At 40.9% G+C, this 16,004-nt stretch overlaps 1 protein-coding gene across 2 annotated transcripts in view; it reads left to right on the forward strand.

The window, feature by feature from the left end:
• The window catches only part of GABRA3 (gamma-aminobutyric acid type A receptor subunit alpha3), a gene marked incomplete at both ends in the record, with an annotated part of 224,130 nt that overhangs the window by 178,690 nt on the left and 29,436 nt on the right, over nt 1-16,004 (forward strand). For both annotated transcript variants that reach the window (XM_079765018.1, XM_079765017.1), the window contains one exon: nt 3,438-3,649. In XM_079765018.1, the coding sequence (XP_079621144.1) occupies nt 3,438-3,649 (212 nt within the window). The remainder of the gene's footprint in view (nt 1-3,437; nt 3,650-16,004) is intronic.

Here is a 16,004-nt window from a genome sequence, read left to right on the forward strand (position 1 = left end):
AAAAAATTGGTATATATGCAACTTTATTTTTTATAAACCTAATGGTAGCCACACACAAAAATCCCCAAACCAGGTCACATAGATTTGGAAAAAAAAAAAAAAAAAGAGGAAACGGTATAGAATACCACCGGACAAAAACAACAGACAGAAACAGAAAGGAAAAGAACCAATTTTTTGGTAGCACAGCGCTACCAAAAAATGCAAAATATAAAATAGCTATAGGAAATCCTCATACTTAAGGTAAGTGTTCTGAATTCACCAATAAAGAGGCATAGAGTAGTAGAGTGGATAAAAAATCAAAACACAGCCATATGCTGCCTTCAAGAGACATATCTAAGCTGCAAAGACAAAGGTAGAGTCAAAGTAAAAGGGTGGAAAATGATTCGCCAAGTAAATAACATCCACATAAAAACAGGTAAAGCCATACTTACCTCTGACAAAATAGATTTAAAGGTAACAAAGATAAGGAGAGACAAAGATGGACACTTTATAATGATAAAGGGGCATTACATCAAGAAAACATAACACTTCTTAGTATATATGCACCCAACCAGGGAGCACTGAAATATATAAAACAACTACTCACAGAACTAAAGGGAGAAACAGATCAAAACAATCATAGCTGGGGACTTTAATACTCCATTGACAGCTCTAGAGAAATCAACCAAACAGAAAATCAAAAAAGAAATATCACCCTTAAATGAATCACTATACCAAATGGACATAATAGACATTTATAGAACCTTTCATCACAGAACATTAGATTATATATTCTTCTCCAGTGCACATGGAACATTCTCAAGGATAGATCATAGGTGGGGTCACATAACTAGCATCAACAAATTAAAGAAGATTGAAGTTATACCAAGCATATTCTCTGACCACAATGACTTGAAATTAGAAATCAACTACAGAAACGAACTAAAGAAACCCAAAAGTACGTGGAGATTAAACAACATACTACTAAAAACTGACTGGGTCAAAGAAGAAGTAAAAGATGAGATCAAGAGATATGTAGACAAATGAGAATGACAATACAACATATCAAAACTTCTGGGATGCAGCGAAAGCAGTAATAAGAGGGAACTTTATATCATTACAGGCCTATCTCAAGAAACAAGAGAAATCCCAAGTAAACAACCTAACATCACATCTTAAAGAACTAGAAAAAGAACAAAAGCAACCCAAACTCAGCGGAATAAAGGAAATAATAAAAGTTAGAGCAGAATTGAATGAAATAGAGAACAAAAAGACTATACAAAAAAATTATAAAACAAAGAGCTGGTTCTTTGAAAAATTTATAAAATTGATAAACCCCTGGATAGACTCACTAAGGAAAAAAGAGAAAAGACCCATATAAAAGTCAGAAATTTGATCTTGGGTGGTAAGCACATGGCACCACAGACATCACAGATAAACAAAGGATCATACTAGAATATTATGAAAGAATATATGCCACAAAATTCAATAACCTAGAAAAAGTTCCCTGAAATATATAACCTTCCTAGACTAAATCATGAAGAATTGGAAAATCTAAATAGACCAATCAGCAGTGATTAAATTGAAGCAACCATAAAAAAAATCTCCAAAAATAAAAAATAAAAGTCCAGGATCAGATGGCTTCACCAGTGAATTCTACCAAATGTTCAAAGAAGATTTAAAACCTATCCTTCTCAAACTCTTCCAAAATACTGAAGAAGGGGCAGTACTTATTAACACATTCTAGAAGGCCAATGTAACCCTGATACCAAACCCTGGCAATGATAACACAAAAAAATGAAAACTACAGACCAATATGAGGGAACCCTCATTAACTGCTGGTGGGAATGTAGACTGGTACAACCACTATGAAAAGCAGTCTGGCAATTCCTCAACAAATTAAGAAAGAGTTACCATATGACTCAGCAATCCTTCTCTTGGATATATACCTGAAAAACTAGAAATCATGTATTTGCAAAGATATATGCAACCCTATGTTTATTGTAGCATTCTTCATGGTGGCCAAGACATGGAAACAACCAAAGTGCCCTGTGATAGAGGACTGGATAAATAATATGTGCTAATAAAGGATGAGATCTCCAATTTGCAACAACATGGGTGAACCTTAAGAACATTGTGCTAAGTGAAATAAGTCAGTCAGAAAAAGCTAAGAGTCATATGATTTTACTCATATATGGGATATAAAATGGAAACTCATGAACACAAACAGCAGTGTGGTGGGTGCCAGAGGGAAGGTGGTGAGGGGGAGAAGGGAGTCCTAATATATGGTGACAGGAGATTTGATCTTGGGCGGTAAGCACATGGCACAATATACAGATCTTGTAACCAGAAACACACCTGAAACCAATATGTTCATGTTGGCCAATGTAACCCCAATAAATTTAATAAATAAATCTAATTTAAAAGTGAATAAAGAAAAGTCTTTAATTTAGGTTAATAATACCAAGAAAAGGAATCAATTGACCTAAAAGTGAACTCTGGTTTGGCAAAAACTCACAAAAATAACTATTGGAATAGCTTTGGTTGTTCATGAAGCTCAATAAGACCTAGACCAGTGATGGGCAACTTTTTGAACTTGGTGTGTCAAACTTCGCCAAAAAACTGAGCATAACTCGGGTAGTGTGTCACTTTGAGGAAAAAACATTATTTCGCAAATGTTTCATCCTCAGGAGCAGCAAATGTTTCATCCTCAGCATGCGGCTGCCTCAGTGGCCGCGTGTCATCAGAAATGGCTACGCGTGTCAGTGCTGACACGCGTGTCATAGGTTCGCCATCACTGACCTAGACTGTGATGCAACTAAAGAATCATTTCCACAACAGTTTGTTGCATTATTAGGATAATAGTGTCCATGATAATGAAAGTGAATAGCCTACTGACCTCAGACCATGTTCTTAGTCTCAGGCTCAGTTCTGGGCTGTTTAGAAGAGAATTATCAGAATGAGAGAGGAGAAACAAGAGAAGGAACTATGTTCATTCTGGAGATAAACAGATTCATGAGGAACCATAGTGACCCTCTCCAAATCTTTGAAGGGCTGTCCTGCAGAGGAGGGAACAAACTTTTCTTTCCTGCCTTGCTAGAGAAAGAACTCTGAGATCAGTCAATAGACCAGGAGTTAGAGGAAGAAGTTTTTTTCTAATTAAAATTATCTCTTATAATAAAATATGTTACCTACTCTTCAATAGAAATGTTTAAGCAGAGGCTAGAGGACAACTTTTAGAATTGTTATACTGGAGATCCCTATTATTGTGAGAATTGGGATGGAGTGGCTACTAGGTAGAACCACCCCACTTTTACATTCTGTTTTTTACTTTAAAGGGAATGTTTGAGTGGAGGGTGGGTATAGCTCCTCCTTTTAAGTAGAAAGTTGGTGATCTTATCAAATATGCTCTAAATGTCTTTGATTGGCAAATGGGCTCTTATCTTCTCTCTCCCCAGGTGTCACCACTGTTCTCACCATGACCACCCTGAGTATCAGTGCCAGAAACTCCTTACCTAAAGTGGCATATGCGACGGCCATGGACTGGTTCATAGCCGTCTGTTATGCCTTTGTATTTTCTGCACTGATAGAATTTGCCACTGTCAACTACTTCACCAAGAGGAGTTGGGCTTGGGAAGGCAAGAAGGTGCCAGAGGCCCTGGAGATGAAGGTAAGATACAGCAAGGGTGGGGGCTGGGAAACACTCCTGAGAGAACTGTATTGTAACCAGGAGTGGGCAGCCTGCAGCCTGTGGGAACTGGCCAAGGCTGTGTGCTATTCACTGGGGTCATCAATCCATTTCTCAACTGGAGTGCTTCTTGGCAATGTGGGGTGTTTGCTGGGGGCAAAGAAAAGAGGGTATGTATCATAGAGGACTGATATCTGGTGGTGAGGGACCAAACCTAAATGTGATACTGCTAAATGGGAACCCTTTGTATTTACAAAGTCACCCAGAAGAGTGGACTCAAATTTCAACCTAGCCCCTCACTTTTCAGTATGTTCCCATTACAATCAAACCAACGTGATCATCATTCCTTCTGTGTCTTAGCTTAATTTTTTACTCTATCTGGAACGTTCTTTTTTTCCCCCTGTCTGGTGAAGACCTATTCATTCTTCATGACCCAGAGGAAATACGATTTTCTTCACAGAGCCTTTTCAGAACATCAAGATAGCTTTAGCTTTTCTTGGGGTGGGGTGGCGTAGGGAGATTGCTCTTGATATTAAAAGCATATTTGTATTAGTGTTATTTGCCTCTGCCCTAGACTAATCTTGAGGGCAGAGGCTTGTCTGCACCATTTTTGTAAATAGCCAGCATCCTTGCACAGTATCTGACTCAGTAAAAACTGAACAAATGTTAGTTGGATTGGTGGACATATAAGAAGAAAGAAAAAAAGGAGAGAAAAATAAACCAACTGGAATTTGGTAGAAATAAAACAATAGTACATTAAAATCAAGATTTTTGTCCTTTGCTAATTTAAGAGTCAGGCCTCTAGATATAAATGAAGACTATCCAAAGACACGAAAGTAACTTGGTAGATGTGGTCACAGAACCATTCCAGTACTCTTTGAAGAATCATGGAGAAGAGAAAAGATAATGAAGTGTTTTTTTCAAACTGGAGGAAAAACAATTTATATATATATATATATATATATATATATATATATATATAATATATATATTCCATAGAATACAGATTGGTTAGTTAACAAAATTTTAAAATAGATTTTAACTATTTATTTAGATATAATTTATTAACTACTTACTATAAATTATGAGAAATAAGCATGTTTCTCTTTCCTCCATCTACTTTAACATAGGGATTTTTGGTTAGTTTTATTATCATACCTAGTCTAGTTGTTACCTTCATATCCTTAAAATATTTATCCATCTAATACTTAATTTATCAGCTATGGACAGGGTCTATTGACCCCTCACTCACAATAAGATATAAAAAATTAGTATGCTTATCCTAGCTTTTACCTCGTCTCTCTACTAGTCTCTGTCATCTACCAAATTTGGTTTATTTTACTACCATTTCTGAATTGACTATTTTATATAACTTATATGCTATTAGGCAGACATAATTCTTATAGTTGATTAGTCATAGTTCTACATTTACTAGTAAATGAATTATCTTATCAAAATAGTCCTTTTATTCATTTTTTCATTCATTGCCTAGTTAACTTAGGCTATCCTCTAGAAGTTTCTTTAAGAAGGGCTAATGGGAACTATATTTCCTGCTATCTTCCATGTGTAAATCTGTCAATTATGTGCATACTTGAATTATAGTTAGGCTGTTTTACAATTCATGAGTCACATTTTCTTTCTCTGACGTCCATGTAGACATTGAATGTTGTTATGAAGAAATTTAACACCAACTTGAGAATATTGTACATAATAGAGGACTTGATTTTATGGCCTAGCCAATATGCATGTTTCTTTTATTTAAATATTCTAGTTATTTGACAATGATATATCTTGATCCATCTGTATGAATTTTTCCAGGACAGCATATTAACCTTTAAGCCAATAGATTTACAGTTATCTTTGTTATAGGAAAGCTTTCCTAAAACATATCTTTGTTCTATTCTCTTCCTAGAAGCACAAATTATATATACATCATTGAAATCTGTCTTTCAGATTTTATTATTTTCCCTAATAACTTTTAAGTGTTATTTTCTATTTTCCCTAATAATTTTAACTATTATTTTCCATTTCATTTTGCTCATTTTTCTCAAACCTATCTTCCATATCTCTGACTATTTTTCACCACTGTCTATTTCACCTTTATTTGTGTGGTAATATTATTTTTTACATTCAATATTATTTTATATTAGTTTCAGGTATACAGCACAGCAGTTAGACAATCATATATGTTACGAAGTGTTCTCCCTATATTTCCAGGACTCACGTGGCACGATATTATTGACTATATTCCCTATGTTGTACTTTCCATCTCTATGACTATTCTTAATCTACCAATGTGTGCTTCTCAATCCCTTCACCTTTTCCACCCAGTCTCCCCAAACCTCTCCCATCTGAAAACCCTCAGTCTGTTCTCTGTTGTCTGTGTGTGAGTCTGTTTATGTTTTGTTTGTTCATTTATTTTGTTCTTTAGATTCCAAAAATAAGTGAAATCATAATGTATTTTTCTTTCTCTGAATGATTTATTTCACTGAGCATAGCACCCTCTAGCTCCATCCATGCTGTCACAGATGGTAAGATTCCATTATTTTTTATGGCAAAATGATATTCTATAGTATATATGTACCTCCATTCTTTATCCATTCATCTATTGATGAGCACTGGGTTGCTTCCATATCCTGGCACTTATAAATAACGCTGCAATGAACATAGAGGTGCATATATTCTTTCCAATTAGTATTTTTGGTTTCTTTGTATAAATCCACAGAAGTGAAATTGCTGGGTCATAGGAAATTCAATTTTCGAATTTTAAAAGAAATCCCATACTGTTTTCCAAAGAGGCTGCACCAATCTGCATTCCCACCAACAGTACACAAGGGTTCCGTTTCTTCCACGTCTTCACCAACACTTATCATTTGTGCATTTATTGAAGATAGCCATTCTGACAGATAACTTTCATTTCTCTAACATTTGGTGACATTGAGCATCTTTTCATATGTCCTCTTTGGAGAAGTGTCTATTCAACAGCTCTACTCATTATATAATTGGGTTGTTTGTGTTTTTGGTGTTGTGTTGTATGAGTTTCTTTTGGATATTAACCCCTTATCAGAGGTATCATTGGTGAATGTCTTCTCCCATTCAGTGGGTTGTCTTTTCATCTTGTTTCCTTTGCTATACCAAAACGTTTTAGTTTGATGTAGTCTCATTTGTTTATTTTTCTTTTGTTTCCCTTCCCTGCGAAGATATATCAGATTGCTAAGAGAAATATCAGGTATCTTACTGCCTTTGTTTTTTTTCTAGGAATTTTATGGTTTTGAGTATTACATTTAAATCTTTAATGCATTTTGAGTTTATTTTTGTATACGATGAAAAAGGTATTCTAGTTTCATTTTTGCATGGCAAATTTTCCCAGCACCATTTATTAAATAGACTCTCTTTGCCCTGTTGTATGTTCTTGCCTCCTTTGTCAAATACTAATCCTATATTCCTATATAATAAAAGAGTAATATGCAAATTAACCATCACTCCGCTACACTCATAAGCCATGCCCACAAGCCATGCCCACAAGCCAATCAGGAGCAAATATGCAAATAAACCCAACCAAGATGGCTACAGCCACAGAGAGCAGGAGGGAGGCTTGGGTTTCCTGGGCAATGGAGGAAGTCAAGCTTTCTGCCTGCCCTTGCCGGCCTAGGCCTTCACTCAAGGCTACAAAGTTTCAATTATAGAAGGTAAACAAATCCAAACAGAAATGGTGGCAGCCATGGAGCTGGAAAGAGCGGGAGGCTAGGGCTGCCCTGGCAATGGAGGAAGCCAAGCTTTCCGCACACCCGGGCCTGCCCAGGCCTCCACTTAAGGCTACAAAGTTTCAATTATAGAAGATACATAAACCCCAACAGAAATGGCTGCTGCCACGGAGCAAGCAGAAGGCTTGGCTCCACTCCAGGCTACAAAGTTTCAGTTGTAGAAGATAAATAAACCCCAGATACCAGGGCCTCCGCTTGGGTCATGAGGGGGCGTGGCCAGCCTGCAAACCACCACAGGCCCCTCACCCAGGCCACCCCATGCCCCAAAGGAACCTTCACCCTGATCCAGGACATCCTTCAGGGCAAACCAGCCAGCCCACACCCGTGCACCAGGCCTCTATCCTGTCTAATAAAAGAGTAATATGCAGATTGACCATCACTCCAACACACAAGATTGCTGCCCCCATGTGGTCGAAGATCCTGCCCCCATGTGGACACAAGATAGCCACCACAAGATGGCCAGCAGGGGAGGGCAGTTGGGAGGGACCAGGCCAGCAGAGGAGTGAAGTTGGGGGTGACCAGGCATGCAGGGAAGGGCAGATGGGGGGACCCAGGCCTGCAGTGGAGAGCAGTTGAGGGGTCCAGGCCTGCAGGGGAGGGCAGTTAGGGGTCACCAGGCCGGCAGAGGAGGGAAGTTGGGGGTGACCAGACCTGCAGGGAAGGGCAGTTGGGGCGGGGGGGACCCAGTCCTGCAGTGGAGAGCAGTTGAGGGGGACCAGGCCTGCAGGGGAGTGTTAGGGGAGATCAGGCTGGCAGGCAGAAGCGGTTAGGGGCAATCAGGAAGGCAGGCAGGCAAGCAGTTGGGAGACAGCAGTCTTGGATTGTGAGAGGGATGTCCCAGATTGGAGAGGGTGCAGGCTGGGCTGAGGGACATGCCCCCCCCCCAGAACGAATTTCTTGCACCAGGCCACTAGTCTATATATATAAAAGCCTAAGTGACCATCTGACCATTCAACCCTCAGACTGGTAGCTATGACACGCAATGATCACCAGGGAGCAGATGCTCCTACTGGTAGCTATGATGCGCACTGACCACCAGGGGGCAGATGCTCAATGCAAGAGCTGCCAAGCTGCGGTGACTTGGCAGCTGTGGTTCTTGGGTGATACACCTGAAACCAAAGAGGAGGAAGCCCTTTTCCAGAGTGCGTCACCCGAGAACCACACTCTCGAAATCCAGGACCCCTGGTGGGATGTCGGAGAGCTGGTTTCAGCCCCATCCCCACAGGCCAGGCCAGGCCGAGGGATCCACCTGCCAAAGGAAACCCGCTTACTCTGCAGATGCCCTTCAAGCCCCATCATCGCCCCAGGTGCGGCCAGCCAGGGAGGGACTGTGGGAGGTTGGCTCCAGGGCATGTCCGGCCTGTCTCGCCCAGTTCAGCCCCGCTGACCACCTGCTAATTAATTTCCTTTCAATGGGGAAAAACAAATCTGTGCACCAGGCCTCTAGTTGATGATAAAAGAGTGAGTTTCTTTATGGGCTCTCAATACTGCTGCATTGGTCTATATGTCTGTTTTTATGCCAATACTATACTGTTTGCTTACTATAACCTTGTAGTATAGTTTGAAATCAGGTAGTGTGATACCTCTAACTTTGTTCTTCATTCTCAACATTGCTGTGGCTATTCAGAGTCTTTGTGGTTCCATATATAATTTTGGACTATCTATTCTTATTCTGTGAAATAACCTATTGATATTTTGATAGGAACTGCATTGAATCTTTAGATTTCTCTAGGTAGTATGGATATTTTAATGATGTTAATTCTTCCTACCCATGTCCACATTATGTGCTTCCACTTAACTGTATTTTCTGCAGTTTCTTTCTTCAGTGTCGTGTAATTTTCCAAATACAAGTCTTTTATCTCCTTGGGTTAAATTTGTTCTTAGGTATTTTATTTTATTTTTTACACAATTGTAATGTGATTGTTTTTGTAGTTTCCATTTCTGATAGTTCATTATTGATATGTAAAGATGCAACCATTTTCTAAATATTTATTTTGTGTCCTGCTACTTTACTGAATTCATTTATCAGTTCTTGTAGTTTTGTGGTAGAGTCTTTAGGGTTTCTATTTACAATATCATGTGATCTGCAAATAATGACAGTTTTACTTCCTCCTTTCCAATTTGGATACCTTTTATTTCTTCTTCTTGTCTGATCGCTGTGGCAAGGACTTCTAGTATTATGTTGAATAAGAGTGGTGAAAATGATATCACTGTCTTGCTCATGACCTTAAGGGAAATGCTTGTAGTTTTTCCCCATCGAGTATGATGTTAGCTGTGGTTAGTCATATATAGCCTTTATTATGTTGTGGTATGTTTTCTCTGTTCCCACTTTGCTGAGAATTATTATCATAAATGGTTGTGGTATTTTGTCAAATTGTTTCTCTGCATCTATTGGTATGATCATATGATTTTTATCCTTCATCTTATTTATGTGGTATATCACATTAATTGATATGTGGATATTGTACCAAACTTGCAAATCAGAAATAAATCCCACTTGGTCATGGTGCATGATATTTTTACTGTGTTGCTGGATTTGGTTTGCTAATAATTTTATATCTCTGTTCAGCAGGGGTATTTACCTATAATTTTCAATCTTCATAATGTCTTTATCTGGTTTTAGAATTGGGCCTTATAAAATGAGCTTAGGAGTCTTCCTTCCTCTTGAAGTTTTTGGAATAGTTTGAAAGGATAGGTGTTAGTTCTTTGAGTGTTTGGTAAAATTCACCTGTGAACCATCTGGTCCAGGATTATTGTTTGTTGAGAGTTTATTTGTTTGTTTTTTTCCCTTTTTATAGCTTCTATTTCATTAGTTGTAATCAGTTTGTTCAAATTTTGTTCCTTCTTGATTCAGTTTTGGAAGATTGTATGTTTCTAGCAATTTATGCCTTTCTTCCAGATTATCCAAATGGTTGGCATATAGTTATTCATAACATTTTCTTATAATGCTTTGTATTTCTATGGTGTCAATTGTTACTTCTCCTCTTTCATTTATAATTTTACTTATTTGGATCCTTTCCATTTTTTTTCTTAATGAGTCTGCTTTAAAATGTATCAATCTTGTTTATCTTTTCAAAGGACCAGTTCTTGATGTCACTGATATTTTGTATTGTTTTTTAGACATTGTTAAATTTATCTCTGATTTTGACTTTATTATTTGCTTTATTCTACTCACTTTGGGCTTTGTTGTTCTTTTTTTATCATTTAAATTCTTTACTGTTTAAGGTATTACATATGTCTCCCTTTTCCCCCAATGACCTCTCCCTGGCCACATGACCTCATTCCCCTACTGTGTGTGTCCATTGATTTTGTTTATGTGCATGCATACAGGTCCTTTGGTTGATCTCTTAACCCCCCTCTCTCACCCTCTACTGACTTCCCTCCGAGGTTTGACAGTCTGTTTGATGCTTCTGTGTCTCTGGATTTATTTTTGTTCATTATATTCCACAAGTAAGTGAGATCATATGATATTTACCTTTCCCCGACTGGCTTATTTCACTTAGTATAATGCTCTCCAATTCCATCCATGCTGATGCAAATGGAAAAATTCCTTCTTTTCATAGCTGCATAGTATTGCATTGTGTAGATGTACCACAGTTTTTTAATCCATTCATCTGCTGATGGGCACTTAGGCTGCTTCCAAATCCTAGCTATTATAAATTGTGCTAGTATGAACATAGGGGTGCATATATTCTTTCTGATTGGTGTTTCTGATTTCATGGGATATATTCCTAGAAGTTGGATTACTGGGTCAAATGGGAGTTCCATTTTTAATTTTTTGAGGAAACTCCACACTGTTTTCCACAGTGGCTTCACCACTCTACATTCCCACCTGCAGAGCATGAGGGTCCTTTTTCTCCACATCCTCACCAGCCCTTGTCTTTTGTTGGTTTGTTGATGACAGCCATTCTGACAGGTTTGAGATGGTACCTCATTGTTGTTTTGATTTGCATCTCTCAGATGATTAGTGACTTTGAGCATGTTTTCATATGTCTCTCAGCCTTCTGTATGTCCTCTTTTGAAAAGTGTCTATTTAGGTCCTTTGCCCATTTTTTGATTGGATTGTTTACCTTCCTTTTGTTAAGTTGTATGAGTTACTTAAAAATTTTGGAGATTAAATGCTTATAGGATATAACATTGGCAAATATGTTCTCCCATGCAGTGAGCTCTCTTGTTGTTTTGTTGATGGTTTCTTTTGCTGAGCAAAAGCTTTTTATTTTGATGTAGTTCCGTTTGTTTATTTTCTCCTTAGTTTTACATTGTCTTAGGAGCGGTATCGGTAAATTTATTGCTACAACATATGTCAGATATTTTGCTGCCTATGGATTATTCTAAGATTTCCATGAATTCCCATCTTACATTTAAGTCCTTTATCCACTTTGAGTTTATTTTTGTGTATGGTGTAAGTTGGTGGTCTAGTTTTATTTTTTTGGCCTGTCTGTCCAATTTTCCCAACACCATTTATTGAAGAGACTGACTTGACTCTATTGTATGTTCTTGCCTCCTTTGTCAAATGTTAATTGAACATAATGGCATGGGTCGATTTCTGGGTTCTCTGTTCTGTTCCATTGGTCTATATGTCTGTTCTTGTATCAATACCAGGCTGTTTTGAGAACAGTAGCTTTGTAATAGAGCTTGATATCTGATATCATGATCCCTCCAACTTTGTTCTTCCTTTTCAGGATTGCTATAGCTATTCTGGGTCTTTTTTTTAATTCCAAATGAATTTTTGGAATTTGTTCTGGGTCTGTGAAATATGCCATTGGTATTTGAATGGGGAGTACATTGAATCTATAGATTGCTTTGGGTTGTATGGACATTTTAATGATATTGATTTTACCCATCCATGAACAAGGAATATTCTTCCATTTGCTTATGTATTCCTCTATCTCTTTTTTCTATGTCCTATAGTTGTCTGTGTATATGTTTTTTACCTCCTTAGTTAGTTTATATTTAGGTATCTTAATTTTTTTGTTTAAATGGCAAATGGGACTTTTTTTTTTAGTTTTTCTTTCTGTGAGTTCATTATTGGTGTATAAAAAAGCCTTAGGTTTCTGGGTGTTAATTTTGTATCCTGCCACATTGTCAAATTCATTTATTAAGTCTAGTAATTTTTTGATGGAGTCTTTCGGGTTTTCTATGTCAACTAGTAGCCCGTTTGCACGAAGATTCGTGCAATAGACCTTCATTCACCTGGCTGCCTGCACCAGTTTTCTGCCGGCACCAGGGACCCAGGCCTTGGCTGTGGCCACCGCCTTCTGCCTTTTTCAGGGTAGGGGCTTGGCCCCGGGCGGTGGCCTTGGGCTGGGCGGCACCCAACATCCTTGCTAAGGATCGCAGGAGCCGACCCCCAGTGGTTTCCTGCGATCCATGCAGGCTGCCCACTGGTGCCCAAGGCCTGGAAAGCCTCCGCCCCAGGCTTTCCTGGCCTTGGGCTCGCCGCACCCAGCGTCCCTGCTACCGATCACAGGAGTCGCCCCCAGTGGTTTCCTGCGATGGGTGCAGGCTCCCCGCTGGTGCCCAAGGCCCGGAAAGCCTCAGCCCCCGGGACCCCCGTGAGCGGCGGGAGGGGCGGGATGGGCCCGGCCACGCCCCTACAGGTGGCCGATCGACCCCCGGACCACCGGGAGGGGCGGGAGGGGCTGGGCCACGCCCACCCTGGTGGCCTATCGCCCCCGGGACCCCCGGGAGGGGCGGGAGGGGCCTGGCCACGCCCCCCGGTGGCCTATCGCCCCCCGGGACCCCCAGAAGGGGCGGGAGGGCCCTGGCCACGCCCCCCGGGTGGCCGATCACCCCGGGACCCCCGGGAGGGGCGGCATGGGCAGGGCCACGCCCCCCGGGTGCCGATGGGCCCGGCCACGCCCCCCCCCGGGGTGCCGATCGCCCCAGGCACCCCCGGGAGCGGCGGCATGGGCCCGGCCACGCCCCCCAGGGTGCCGATGGGCCTGGCAACGCCCCCCGGGGTGCCGATCACCCCAGGCACCCCGGGGAGCTGTGGCATGGGTCCGGCCACGCCCCCCCGGGGTGCCGATGGGCCTGGCCACGCTCCCCGGGGTGCCAATCGCCCCAGGCACCCCGGGGAGCGGCGGCATGGGTCCGGCCATGCCCCCCCCGGGGTGCCGATCGCCCCAGGCACCCCCGGGAGCGGCGGCATGGGCCCGGCCATGCCCTCCCGGGGTGTCGATCGCCCCAGGCACCCCCGTGAGTGGCGGCATGGGCCCGGCCACTGGGCTCCGCCATCTTGATCTTCTCAACAGCGGATATGCCACCCGGAGTCCCGCCCCCAGCCTCCTGCCGGCCCAATCGTGGGCATAGCGGAGGTGCGGTCAATTTGCATGTTTCTCTATTATAAGGTAAGATATCACATAATCTATAAGTAATGACAGTTTTACCTTTTCTTTTCAATTTGGATGCCTTTTATTTCTTCTTGTCTGATCGCTTTGGCTAGCACTTCTAGTACTATGTCAAAAGAGTGGTGAAAGTGGGCATCCCTGTCTTGTTCCTTTTCTTAGGGGAAATGGTTTTAGTTTGTGCTCATTGAGTATGATGTTGGCTGTAAGTTTGTTATATAAGGCTTTTATTATGTTGAGGTATGGTTCCTCTATTCCCACTTTGCTGAGAATTTTTATCAAGAAAGGGTATTGGATTTTGTCAAATGCTTTTTCTGCATCAATTGATATGACTATGTGATTTTTATCTCTCAATTTGTTTACATGATGTATCACATTTATTGATTTGCAGATATTGTACCATCCTTGCATCCCTGGAATAAATCCCACTTGGTCATGGTGTATGATCTTTCTTATGTAATGCTGGATCCGATTTGCTAGAATTTTGTTGAGGATTTTAGCATCTATGTTCATCAGGGATGTTGGCCTGTAGTTCTCTTTTTTTGTAGTGTCTTTATCTGGTTTTGGGATTATGGTAATGCTAGCTTTATATAAAGAACTTGGATGTATTTCTTCCTCTTGAATTTTTTGGAATAATCTGAGGAGGGTAGGGTTTAGTTCTTTGAATGCTTGGTAAAGCTCCCCTGTGAAGCCATCCAGCCCAGGGCTTTTGTTTGCTGGAATTTTTTTGATTACTGGTTCAATTTCTTCTATAGTTATCGGCCTATTCAGATTTTTTTATTCTTCCTGATTGAATTTTGGAAGATTGTATTTTTCTAGGAATATGTCCATTTTGTCTAGGTTGTCCAGTTTGTTGGAATATAGTTGTTCATAGTATTTTTTTACGAACGTTCTTTGTCTGTGGGGTCTGTTGTTACTTCACCTTTTTCATTTCTGATTTTTTTTATTTGGATCCTCTCTGTTTGCTTCTTGGTGAGCCTGGCTAGAGGTTCATTAATATTGTTGATCCTTTCAAAGAACTAGCTCTTGGTTTTATTGATTTGTGGGGTTTTTTTTTTGTGTGTGTGTGTGTTTTGTTTTTGTTTTTTTGTCTCTATGTCATTTATTTCTGCTCTGATCTGTATTATTTTCTTCCTTCTGCTCATTCTGGGCTTTTCTTGTTGCTCTCTTTCTGATTCTTTAAGTTGTAGAGTTAGATAATTTATTACCAGTTTTTCTTTTTTTTTTTTCTTTTTTTGAGGTAGGCCTGGTATGCTATGAACTTCCCTCTCAGGACTGCTTTCACTGTGTTCCATAGATGATGGATTGTTGTGTTTTCATTGTCATTTGTTTCCAAGATGTTTTTTATTTCTTCTTTTTTCTCTTTTGTAACCCAATCATTGTATAATAACATGCTAAGTGTTATTTAGCCTCTAAGTGTCTGATTTTTTTAAATTGCTTTTATTGTAGTTGATTTCTATATTATGTTATTACTAGAGGCCCGGTGCACGAAATTTGTGCACGGGGGTGTGTGTCCCTCAGCCCAGCCTGTACCCTCTCCAATCTGGGACCCCTCTCACAACCCAGGACTGCTGGCTCCCAACTGCTTGCCTGCCTGCCTTCCTGATTGCCCCTAACTGCTTCTGCCTGCCAGCCTGATCACCCCCTAACCACTCCCCTGCCAGCCTGATTAATGCCTAACTGCTCTCCAACCAGCCCAATTGCCCCTAACTGCCATCCCCTGCAGGCCTGGTCACCCCTAACTGCCCTCCCCTGCAGGCCTGGTAACCCCTAACTGCCCTCCCCTGAAGGCCTGGTCACCCCTAACTGCCCTCTCCTGCAGCCCTGGTCACCCCTAACTGCCCTCCTCTGCAGGCCTGGTCACCCCTAATTGCCCTCCCTTGCAGGCCTGGTCACCCCCAACTGCCCTCCCCTGTAGGCCTGATCGCCCACAACTGCCCTTCCTTGCAGGCCTGGTCCCTCCCAACTGCCCTCTCCTGCTGGCCATCTTGTGGCGGCCATCTTGTGTCCACATGGGGGCATCCATCTTTGACCACATGGGGGCAGCTATCTTGTGTGTTGGAGTGATGGTAAATTTGCATATTACTCTTTTATTAAATAGGATGATCTGAGAAAATGCTTGATATGATTTCAATCTTCTTGAATTTGGAGAGACTTTGCCTGTGTCCCAATATGTGGTCTATATTTGAAAATGTCTGATGTGTACTTGAGAAGAATGTATAT

This window comes from Cnephaeus nilssonii (genome assembly GCF_951640355.1).
Source record: "Cnephaeus nilssonii genome assembly, chromosome: X".
NCBI lineage: Eukaryota > Metazoa > Chordata > Mammalia > Chiroptera > Vespertilionidae > Cnephaeus > Cnephaeus nilssonii.